Below are 13,031 nucleotides of genomic sequence, written 5' to 3'. Positions count from 1 at the left end.
AATCTGTAAAGAACTAATTGGCAAGTGGCATTCATTCAATGATCATAGCCTAGCATTTGTTTTTAGTGAATGTCTTCTTTTACTATATTGCCCATTTAGATACATCATTCTGAGTTTTCTTGGTCTTTATACTGCCACAGAGATTTTAACATTCATTCCCTGTTCTGTAATATTGCTGGTACTAGTATAGGACCTGTAGATAATATTCTTGTTTTGCTTAGTGTTTTCACAAGGGTCGAAAAATGTTTTTGTTATAAACTAACAATTAACTTATCACTAAAACTTTTAGTTAATGCTAACTTGGGACTTTTGATTTTGTAATACATTAGCACAGTAAAATTTTGTCCAAGTCATATCTAAAGATCCTAATGCAAATATGGAAGTTTCTAATTTTCACTTAGGTTTTTTCATCTCCCTGCCTACTTCACTCAGACTTCCATTTCAACTAAATTACCATATCTTTATTGAAGTCCTCCTCTTTCAGATTCACCCCCTGCTGAATTTCAACCTCCAGTGGTTCAAGCAATTTTTGTATATCGAAGTCAAATTGCTCCAGTTCTTTCAGAGGAATGAAGGGCTAAAATGGGAGAAATATAAAGATTATTTATTTAAATCACATACTTAATAGTTTTATTAGAAACATAAATGAAAAGAGACACCTGTTCTACCCCCTACTGCTAAAACAATGGTAGACTTTCCATCATGTGGAAAAATATCTACACCATACAACTCAAAGTACCTGAAGATACAGGTAAAGTTAAGTATTTAACAATACTGTAGAATTTCCATACAAGAAAACATAAGAATTCTACGGTGAGTGAAAATTATTAAAAAATATGGTATTCTCACATTTATGTGTAAGAACAGGTTCAGATAAACAGTGTAACATAACGATTTATCTGAAAAATTAAATGTTGACTCTAGTTGGCTAAATCTGGTTTGTCAGAAATTACTCACACAGCAACAAGCAATCCATTCAGATGAAAAACCACCTACTACTACCAATTGAGAAAAATTTCATGATTATTTGTTTCAGTGTTTTGAAATCATTGCTCTCTCACAAAGAATAGCAAAAATGCAGGTGAATTATACAAAACAAAAGATAGATAATCTTTGTATAAGATATTCCCCTAACAATATTTTGTAACGTATTAAAAAAACCAACAAAACTTCACTAAAAGAGCTTGTGTTTCAAAAAAGCATCAACAAAAATGCAGGACCTAAAAACCCTCAACCAAACAAAATAGACACAATTCCTCCAAAACGAATCACGGTATAATTATGATGCTTTAGCTTAGTGTTCAGTTTTAAACTCTAAAACAAGCACCACTTATTAACAATAATACACCGCACTTTATCTACCTGATACCCGAGTGCCTGTGGATAGTTTAATGTACAATAGGCAATATATTTACTAAGTGCATTGCAAAGGATCAACGGAAAAAGCTTTCTTCTTTCAAAGCTTTAAATGCAAAAACAAGCAACAAATTCTTGATGATTCTTGCATATAATTTAGATTTGAAGGTAATTAATGCTTTACGATGTTCTCTTGGAAGAGAGGAACTCTTGGACATACAACTGTCTTCCTGCTAAAGACATAAGCACAATATATTCTAATCAGTTCTCTTTTATTCTTCCCTCCAGTACAATTGGTATTTATTATAAAGCAAAAGTTTGTAATGAAGATGATAACAATCAAAGTTAATCAGCTAAAACAAGAGAGACTGGCCATCATTTATTCTCAGCTGTCCCACCGATGACCTGCGAGAATTAGGGTAAAAATGCCTTAATTGTATCTGGTTGATTGTTTTAATGACAAAGATTTTGCGCACTTATGGAACTGTAATGGAAATATAATAATGTACAATATTTATAGAGAATAATACTGCGTTGCAAATTTCCATCAAGAAGCTCAGAATTACACTCAGCAAACACTTCAGCTGAGGTAGAAACAATAGCAAACTACACAGTAATTTACTCTCAAATGCTCTGAAGGATGTCTTCAAAAGTACTTAATTCTCACTAAAAGACAAATCAACTTCTAAAACTGGAAAAAAAATTACTAATCTCTAACAAATGCTGAAAACAATAACAAAAAGGAAAATGGAAGGAAAAATACTAAATGAAATTACAACAATTGAATGAGGTTCAAAGACCACTTGAAAATGTTAAATCTCACTTTAGTACACTATGATCATTTTGTTAATTAAGGACACAACAATTACGTACTACCGTTTACTGACTTCACAGGTCATTTCTTATTTACTTCACTGTTGTACTGATAATTGTTAGTATTTGAAAAAATATAACTAATTTGAAAACAGATGAGAATTGATTGAAAATAGATTATGAGAGCTTACTATCCTCTTGAATTGATTTTTTAATCTGTTACTCACCGAGTGAATAATTTTACCTAAATATGAAAAAAACCCAAACACTTAGGAAGCATAATATGACCCTGTAAGAATAATAATTTTTCAGCCGATGAAGCTGAAATCATGACCAAGGGAAGTGCAGTTACCTACATTATACAGGTGGACAAAACGAGGCACCCAGCAATTTAGTCCTTTATCCAAATGCATACAGCAAGTCAGTAGAACCGCCAAGAATTCAGACAAGCTTTTGACTTTCTATCTTATGCAATACCTGTAACTATAGATATCCTTTGTGGATCATACCCTAGCTGTCCTTTCCCAAAGTTCCTGGAAAAGGTCCCCTAAATTCTAATTTACTGTTAAAATTATGTGCTGTAGTTATTCCTCTCATCTTGCTAGGTACATCGTGTATAAAGCTTAGTGAGGTGCTGCCATTCCAGCTCATCTTGCCTATACAATAATAAATGGGAGAACACCTGAGAGAGAAGGTTGCCAGGTGGAAGACATTTGCAGGCAGTGTTCTGAAGACACTTCATCTTGATAAGCATCTTTTCCCCCTTCTTTGAGTGAGCCCACAACGTGCAATGCAAAGAGTTAACCCATGATAAACCATCTACAGGCAGTCCCATTGTTTCCTAAGACAAGCAATAATTTCACACAATTGAAATGCAGCCTATCAAAGGCTGCATCAGCCCTGTATGCTTACAGCATTGTGGAAGTGCGAGGTAAACTGAGAAGGAAATCAGACTGCAGATAGCAGATGTTCAGAACAAAAATGTCACACAACACAGTTGTTTGGGCTTTGTGCCAAGATGTTCTCTGTCTACAGTTTGTACTTCTGTAAGAAGTAAGTGAGAAGCACTCTGGAACGGCTGAAGTACTACTGATGGCCAACGAAAAAAAAAAAAAGATGACCTTTATTCATAGGACATATTCTTTTCTGTTCCAGAAATGAAACCTAAATAAACTTAAATATCCACAAAGAATGTGCTGGTTACACAGGGTATTACACTAGCCAGCAAAAAATTTAAGATCAGGATCCATGCATTCCCATTATCCTATATACCTGTATGACTGCCTGCTTTAATCTGCCGAATAGCTCTCAGCAGTAAAGGCAGCAAATACAATGGAGAAAATAGGTGGCTTACGCCCTCCCTCATTCCAATTCAGAAGTCACAACTAAAAATTACCTAATCCATATTGAATTCAGATTCAGTAGTCAAATTAGTTGTACAGATGAGTAGCTGAAGTATAATTGATACAATCTGCGTATATCTATCTATCTATCTATCTGTATCTCCAACCTTGGTGAGTCACAGCCTCGTAGGAAAAGACTGGGTGCATTTATTGAAAAATTACCCCCCAAAACTGAATCTATATGAAAAAAAAGGCTACTCATACTTTGAGAAGATTAAGAATCTAACTGATTCCCAGATGTTGCTCAATCTTTATAAGTTAATGAAGTAATAATTGTTACTTTCATATAAAGTCAGTGAATACTTCTAATTGTGAATCAGTGAAAAAAGACCTTAACGCCAAAAACCTTCACACTTTAAAAGAAAAAATATTCTTAGGATCTACATTTTTTTCATTTAAAAGCTTAGTTTTTGGAGAAACTGCAGCCCGCTATGTAGTTGTAACTGCGCACCTTATATAAATACCATTTTGTATGCATCTCCATATGGAAGCAAGTCCTCCTACCTTTCCACTCCTAATTCTTTGCGAAATAGTTGCAAATCGCTGGTTGAGCTCTGACAGTTTAGGCTCTATTATTTTCCTGCAGTGATCTCCACGGTTTGTCATCAAGTCTACTGCCTGGTCACGCACAGAGTCCACCTTTGGATGCATATCATTCAGCTCAGCCTTTAAGCGCTACAGTCCGTGAGCAAGAGACAGGGCTTGAAGTTAGTAATAAATGCAAAAAGAGAGAAAGAGAGAGAGAGAGAGAGAGTGTGCAAAGGAATAGGGAGCAAAACCACAAAGCAAATTCAGATAATTATGCATGAGTGTGTAAATCCAATAGAAATAAATTTGATAACATTCCCACTCATATCCCTCAAATTTATAGCAGGAATGTATCTACATGTCTGTTTTAATATCTCCTAAAGAAAATTAATGGTGAACATTATTTCTAGGCAGGTTCTTATCTGCAATAATACAATCCTCAGCATATTTCAGGATATGCTAAATTATTTTATATTCCTAAAGCTAAGAAGAGCTACTAATTCATGTATTACGGAACTGGATGTATAGTTGTTGCTTTCATTACTGTTCACGCCCAGGGAAAATGACCAGATGAAAACCAGTGGGAATTTTTTCTATAAATCTATCACAAATTACAAAAAACTGAGGGCAAATACCTTCTTCCTCTGCAATAGTAATCTTAACAGTAGATCCCAGTATGGGCAGAGGCCAAAAAAGATAGCCAGGCATTCAGGAATCATAAACAGAGTTGGGCATTAAGAATTACATTTCACTGTCTGTATGGAATGCCTTTGTGCAACACAAATAGCTACACCTGTACTGATGGCAAAGATAATTGTACTTTGTACCTGATGGTGGCAAAATTTTTCATTCAGCTACAAAAGTCTGTCATGTAATCCTGCTGAGATCAATAAGGCATTGATTTATGCTCTGCCTTGGAATTTGTAAAGTTTTGCTTTAGTAAATGTTAGTGCCAGCATTACAATTCTGATTTTGATTTGCAACCTGTTCCTCAGATAGTATATACTGACCATGAAGTTCCATACAAAGTAAAACTTCTGATTTCAGAAGAAAAAAAAAAATCCATATAGGTAATAATTTGAAGTTGTTTAATCTTAATAAAGAAGGTATTATAAATGAGATACTTTAAAATTCACATCTATCTTGCAAGTTAATTTTTCATCAGTTGGTCAAATAATGCAATGGGCCAAATAAAACCACCTGATCAATACAATAAACCATGATTATACAGCTAGTTCACCATATAATATTCTTGCCTGTGGTGTTGGTCTGGCATCAACGCAAACAGTGTTTATAGAATTAAAACAATCATATGACAGAGATATCGAACACAGATACCATAGATATCAGAAAAGTATCACAGAAAAACAGAAAAGCAATTAAAAATGAAGAATACGGAAAAAAAGGATTTTGTTCAACCAGATGTGCTTAAAGAGTATTTTCCAGCAAGTACAGGTTTAATAAACTGCTGTTTTACTCACCAGGAAGTCCCCAAGACTTACAATAACATATCTGGTTTTATTTCTGCGGGGATTTAACTTTCGCAATGCAGTGCAAATTTATTAAGTAATCTACAAGCTGCCAGAGGGTAGCTTTATCACAGAAAAAAAGAATTTTAATCAGTTTGTGATACCTTTCAAAATATGCTAGTTTTGACACATTCCTTTTTAAAATAAAATTAATGCTTTCCAGAAAATTGCATTTTTTTACCTTAAGAATTTCCTCTTTTTGCTGGGGCTTTTGTTTATCAGATTCATCCAACAGTATTTCAGCACGATACATCCAAGTTGTGACATTAGCTACATTCTGATCAAAAGCCTCCATGTGCTTTTGATATTCCTGTATGTGGAAAAGGTAAATACTGCATACAAAAAAAGTAATCAGAACTGAAATAATAGCCATAATTATGTTAACTGTGGCAAACATGCATACATTATGAAATTAAACTTGTTTATTTTATACAGTAACTGCTTGTTTTGTGAAGGATAGAATCTGTTGTTTGTTTGCTCTCACTTTATCTATTATGTTTCTTTAAAAAGATATTCTAGGAGAGAGAGAAGCTTCCAAAGTGACAGGCAGGAGGGTGACAGAGTCGCAGCAAGGCGCAGGTGTCTGCAGCTCAGCTGGGCTGCTGAGAGGAACAGGAAGCTGACAGCTGGACCTACTGGAGGTGGAAAGAAGAGTTTCTCAAGAACCAGGTACAGAATTCATTTTGGAAAGCCTCCAAGTTGATTGAAACTAAGGTGGAAACAAGGATGCACTTGCAAAGTCACAATCAAGAATGCCAGCTTTACATATAAAACTTTTATTTGCATTTCACCTAACTTCTCAGCTTTGAGACTCTGCTTTTTAAAAAGCTATTCTAGTTGATATTCTGATAAATCTTTTTTTTTTTCCCTCCTTAATTTAAAAACCTTTTGTCTTTTTTGGTGAGCTGACTAGAATGAGGTCTATGCATATCCACCTCAGAACCCCAGGCAAACTATGTGTAATTTGGCATAATACTAAGTAAGTAATACTTTTTACGGCCAAAAGGAACAGCTCAAAGACATATTACCACTGGTACACTACTAAAATATCCATATTCAGTCTGTGTTTACAAGTTTGCCAACTGTGGCAAACATGCATATATTATGAAATTAAACTTGTTCATTTTATACAGTAACTGTAGAATGCAAAGCAGAGAGAAAGTAGAGGAATACATAACCATACCAGTCTATAAACTCCATTATATGTTTCTTATAATCAGTTCCACACTGAAGCTAAGCACCTACATCATATTGAATGAAATGCTTAATTTTTCCGAATAAAATAGGCACAACCAGGTGCTTGCATTTGTATACTGCATACAGCCGAAGAAGCCCTGTAGTGATGCTGTATATCCATCGCAGAAACATTCGTAAGGTAGCCACACAGACTCTAGTGGACCTCTAACACATCAAGCTCTGAAAAGTCATGATAAAGGCTAACACACCCTTGAGAACCACTTCAGTTTCTCTGGGTTGAAACTGCATTCCCATTCTCTCAGCACCAGAAACAGCATACAAGATTTCCCAAAGCATTCTGGCAGTCAAACGGTTAAGACTCTTCTGTGTTTAAGGGTTCAAGCTGTCATCTCTTCATGGCAGAATTAATTTTGAGGGAGAATATAGTTATGTGACTATCAGCAGTCCGAAGTAGCTGCGGCTGGGGCTCCTGAATCTGAATTAAATGTGATTTAGGGAATTTACTTTGGACTAAGCTTAATTTGGTGCCCTTAAGTACCCTCACCAAAACAGGCACCACAAAACATGCACATCATGCAGTTCTGAAAGACCAAATCATAGTCCTTGAGCACATTAGGTGTGCACCTTGAGCTTCTGACTTAGTTGCCTCTGAAATGAACCTAGTTCTCACACACCAAAGCTACCCTGTGGACCAAACCAACATGCAAGCGGGGACACACTTCCCACCTGTACTACTCTTCCAAACAGAAATGCTGATGTAGCCAAAAGCAGACGAGGCTGTTGGTATCAATACCAAGACATACAACTTATTTGACTAATTCTTTCACTTGATTTCATATTCAAGTAGGCTAAGTCCGTGGGGAGAAACTGCATTTCATTCATTAGGAAAAAAATAAATAGTCCAGGAACTGCTGAGGCAGACAGGAACGGGAAGCACTAACAGTCAAGACTCCACAAATCCATCACTCTGTAAACACTCAGATTCTTAAAATATACACAATGTACTAAACAACAATCAATCTGAGTGTCTGTGTACCTATGTATTCAATAAGCATAGTCCAGGGCACCAGAAAAAGCACTCCTATAAGGCTGAGCACCTACGACTGGGCACCAACATTTCCTCTATGTGAACAAATGCATTTTCCTTACCAGTAACAGATTGAACCATTCCTCAGCACGTGAAGTTACTGCTATCCAATTACTGTTCAGAAGGCTAAGTTTATCCTCCACTAGACTTTCCTTTCCTTTCAGCACTGTCTTCAAATTCTCTCCTAAATCACTGATGCTCTTAAGATGGACCTGGCGTTTCTCAATCTCCTTCCGTGTTGCCTACATGAGCAGAATAAAAAATAAAAGTTTAGGAAATTAGAAATTCTCCACACTAAGAACATCAAATATTAAAACAGTCAGTAAGTTCATACTAGGACACACTCTCCTGCTTCCTATAGGGAGGGAAAGTGTTCTGTGAAGAGCAGTAAGTAAAAAGTAAATTGTTCCTCTTTCGCTCTGATAAAATTGTAAATGTTCTTCATATTCTCATAATCATTTTTGCTAATAGTTTAATTTTAAAAAGTGTGAATTGTCTCTCGTTCCAGTGTTCAAAATATAGTTTTAATACTTAATTATTAAACAAGAATCCACATTTTACAATATTTATATTGAGATGTTTAAAGTTAATTCGCACATAATAAAATGGCATAGTTATCAAATAGCACATAAAGCTTACATAATAAATGGGACAATAATAAAACATCATGATGACACCTTAAGCCTATAGAACTCCACTGAAAATACTCTCGTGAAATACTTTAATATTCCTTTAATATTTTGCAATACAATCTTTTTCAGCAGAAACCATGTGCTTCTCTCCTGTTGGATTTCCTGTTTCCTAACTGTAGAAATGCATCTTTTCATTCAATTCATTTAGGATTTCACTCTGTGAACAAAAATACTAAAATAAGCTATTATCCATAGTACCTCTAAGCTTGAATGATTAAAATACACATGCAGTGCTACAAGATCAAATTTCCAGCATCTCCTCCCACTATTATCTTACTTTATCTAAGTAGATTTAAATTCTATATAAGGTTACATAATTTACTCATTATTCATTTCTTAATATTTGTTTCAACACACAAGAAGTATAACAAAAGGAGCAAACCCTAACATATTTGGACAACATGTAAAAAAGCAGGAATTTAATACTAAACACTGAGATGACACAATGCAGAGTATAACAATCTTGGTGAATACTAAGGCAGAGGCACAAATTCCTTACACCTAATACCACACATAACCATTTTACGAGAAAAATTTATCTGAGCTCCGTGGCACCTGATAGCAATGATCCAGGCATATATGATCTCTGCTTATATAATAAAGCTTCAACTAGAAATGAAGTGATCCAAACTGAACACAAACAGAAGTAAGTTAGGAGAAAAGTAAGAATGCCTAGTCTCCAGAGACATTGATTTCTCACAGATAACTTGAATACACTAAAAGAAAAACCACTTCTAAACAAACCGCAATCACAATTCTTCCTTCTCAGGATCAACACTGTTACTACAGTAGAACTACACCTTTATCACCTCCACGTCATCACACCTCTCATGGTTACACATCAGTATGATTTTGTTGATAATGTGTTGTTAGGGAAAGAAATCATTTCAGTTTGCAATAATGGCAGTATAGAAATTACTTTTTGGTCCAATACAATCTTAATAGTACCTCCAACTTACTTGGCATATGTTATGCTTAAAGCAGCTGCTCGCTTCCCATGCTTAACAGAATTAATGATCTAATTTTATAATGTTATTTCACAGAAAAGGTTTTACACTTGCATTTCATGTAAATATGAGAAATTTTCCATATTCTACCAATTTCTCAAGTACAGAAGATTTGCAATAGAATCAAATTATTAAATACAGAATTATAGAATTTGAAATGGAGAGTTTCAAATTTCAACAGATTCTAGTCAGTTTAAAGGAAAAACATGCCGCCTTCTAATACAATTTTACCTGTTTCACAGCAGGTACAAAATGTCATCATAAAAAACAATAAGACAAAGAATATAATTTACCTCCAACTAAGGATGGAAAGTTTTGATCAGCTTTATTACCTTTTCTGAACAATTTACTTCCATTTGGAAAAGAATCTCTGAAGCACATTTACTATGGGTTGTGGTTTCCTTTGTATTTTACATGTATGAAAACTCAGACCAGTCTTGGGCTATATATATAAATATTAAGCCCAACTAGAAATGCAAACAGATGGATCAGATAATTAAATATCTGTTAAATAAAACTGCTACCCAAAAGCCAGATGTATAATTCCCAGTGTGTAAAAAAATTGCAAGAGTGCTTTGCGTGATCCCAAGAGTTGTTCCTTTCAAGGTAAAGAAATAACGTAAACTAAATACTAGGTGCAAGTATGAATATTAACACTCCTGTGTATTAGCAATTAAGGGACATAAATAACCAATGAGATAAGTAAACAATCACACTTCCCCCCACCTTCTTAAAAAAAAACATTGAGGCCTTCAACACAACATCAAAGTGAAAAAGTAATCTGCAATATTTCAAATCTCTATTATTCAAAGTTCTTATGTATAAAATCCTGGACCCACTGAATACAGTTTAAAAACTAGCAGGGTCCATAAAGACAGCGGGATTCCATACTGCATTATCAGCTAGGACCTCCTCTGTATGATATAATGCATACTAGGTAAACTAACAACTTTTTTTTCAGTTATAACACACTGTTTTTTTTTTTTTTAATTTGACATTTCTTCATTATATTATTCAGAATACTCTTTTCAGTATTAATAGGCAGTGACAATCTACATGTACTTCATCCATTGAAATATAACAGATAGCACTGGTAAATTTTCTGTACTAGCAAGACAAAAGGACTGCTATTAACTTAACAACACTATATAAAACAGATTAAGAAAAAGTGTCATGATCCCAGGATTATTTCATTAAAACTCAGGGAGTGGCTTTCAAAATCCGCTAATTTTTGAAGAGCAAGTTCCAATATTCAGTGAATTGGCCTTCACTCATCACCTTTCCCTGTATGTTCTTGGGGAACAGAAGCGCATGTTTCAAAATTAAGGGGAAAACCCCCCAACCTTGCTCAATCTAAACCCCCTTCTGGTTGCCCTAACATCAGACTGCAATTCAGCTGTGCAGTTTATTTGAAAATATGTAAGAAAGATAGAGAATTTTAAATACAAAATCAAAAGTGTTAGTTCTGTAATTTAAGAAGTATAAGAATGACATTTCAAACATCAGAAGCCTTGCAAAAACAAACCCCCAAATCCCAAACATCACCACAATAGGTACAATATGAAATATTACCAAATAAAGTGGTGAAATTCTTCCCAGGACCAGGCAATTTATACTTTTTGATTTTGTGTGTTTATCAGGATGAAACTATGTAACATAAATAAAATACATAAAATACGTTAGAAGTTGGGAAGAAGCTAACTTTGAGTGGGATTCACAGCTCGCTCTCTGACCTCACTGTACTGTGGCACACTCTTTATCTTTCAGTTTACTAACAAATACTACTGTTTTTTGTTGTTTTTTTTTTTATTTGATATTTCATAAGGGAGCGAAAATCATAACCTCCTTCATATTAGCAAATACTAACTAGGAACAAAATGATGTTTGAAAACAGAAACTACATAGGAATGGCTTTTTCTGAGGACGTGGTTGCAGAGGGTTTCCAAGCTACACTTTATAATGATAAACCTACCATGTATCAAATTGAACTACTGATGTTTTTTCAAACAAACCAGAGTTGTGACTAAATACAGAGGATAATATTTTAATTGTGCTGGTCACTGACATAGGTAGATTAAAAAAATTCAACACCAACGAATGATAGAAGAGAAGTTCTATGTGCCTCCACACTGCCTGTACACTATGGATTACTCAGAACTAATCTTTGCAATTTGAACATCTCTATAAGAAATGAGTTAGGTGGCTCAGCTCTCACGGGTGGGATTACAGAATTAATCAGAAGCTGACATTATGGCCTTCTCAGTGGCTGATTATACATATTTATTTGTTTATTCACAGCACATCTTTCATTTTTATTGCGTTCTGGCCACTGACTATGAATCACTTGACACAATTTTCAGATCATTTTCTTTTACTGATTTTACTGACAGGAAATATGTTGCTAAATGTGTTAGCTAATGTAATTCTAAGTACTTCAAGTCAACTTTCTACTCACTGTTATTATACTGTGCTAAAATATAACATTAAAGCACTGGCAGACACATACTGCTGATAGTAGGGAGTGATACAGGACTTTTCCTGGTAATACCATCTGTCATTTCCTTTTTGAGAACATGGTTTCATGGCTATCTAATTCTTATTGGGCCAGTTCCTGATTAAAAGACAAATAAACCCCGCACTGGTTAATGTCTTCGGTGATAAATATGTTCACTAAAATCAGACTTCTAATTATAAATGGATTTCTAATATACAGCATTTAATGACTATCTTTCCACCCGCATGTCATTTTTCTTTCTATCTATTATAGCAGAACTGAATTCAAATGGAAAGATTTAGCTTGTCTCTACTGAGTAAAAAGGCAGGATTTACAGTCTTCAGTATATTGCCCATCTCATTTCACATAACTCAGCCAAGTTTTTGTTCCATCCTTAGAAAATTCTAGACATGAACAAATAACGTACTTCCCTTCATGTCCAGATTAATGCTGTGTCTCATTAATGTAATTTCCTACTCCAGATGGACATTCCTTTTTATTTCGAGGTGTTTATATCTTGAAGACAATGTTCTCATGTATGATTTTTTTATTCTAGCCTCTATAATTATCTCTGAAACCCTCTGAGTTCCTTTCACTATTAAGAAGTCTTGGGTACTGAAAACGAATTAGAAATAAGCGCAGTAATAAATATAACTGCTTCCTTGTGCTGTAAAGGAAAAAGATTATGAGCTCTCTGCTTAGTTATATTGACAGCAACACACTCCCAATTTTCAGTTCATTCGCACTATTGAGTTCTCCTTTCTCCCCCTCCATTTTCCATCTTAGTTTTTCTGCAGACTTTCCTCACAATGGCAATCCGCTGGGCCTAATTCTTCTCCCAGTGCATTTCATTAGATCGGTTACCATCTTTAGCAGCCTATTTACCCGGGAAGTCCAATGCCCAAAGCTGTGACATTAATCAGAT

At 34.8% G+C, this 13,031-nt stretch overlaps 1 protein-coding gene across 2 annotated transcripts in view; it reads right to left on the bottom strand.

The window, feature by feature from the left end:
- Positions 1-13,031, bottom strand: part of DMD (dystrophin) — a 1,244,291-nt gene that overhangs the window by 691,565 nt on the left and 539,695 nt on the right. For both annotated transcript variants that reach the window (XM_075174519.1, XM_075174510.1), the window contains exons 35-38: positions 7,976-8,155; positions 5,811-5,939; positions 4,077-4,247; positions 455-577 (exon numbers count right to left, since the gene is read on the bottom strand). In XM_075174519.1, the coding sequence (XP_075030620.1) occupies positions 455-577; positions 4,077-4,247; positions 5,811-5,939; positions 7,976-8,155 (603 nt within the window). The remainder of the gene's footprint in view (positions 1-454; positions 578-4,076; positions 4,248-5,810; positions 5,940-7,975; positions 8,156-13,031) is intronic.

This window comes from Calonectris borealis, chromosome 1 (genome assembly GCF_964195595.1).
Source record: "Calonectris borealis chromosome 1, bCalBor7.hap1.2, whole genome shotgun sequence".
Lineage (NCBI taxonomy): Eukaryota > Metazoa > Chordata > Aves > Procellariiformes > Procellariidae > Calonectris > Calonectris borealis.
Note: the sequence above shows the minus strand (reverse complement) of the source record. Positions and strands in the feature narration are given on the sequence as shown.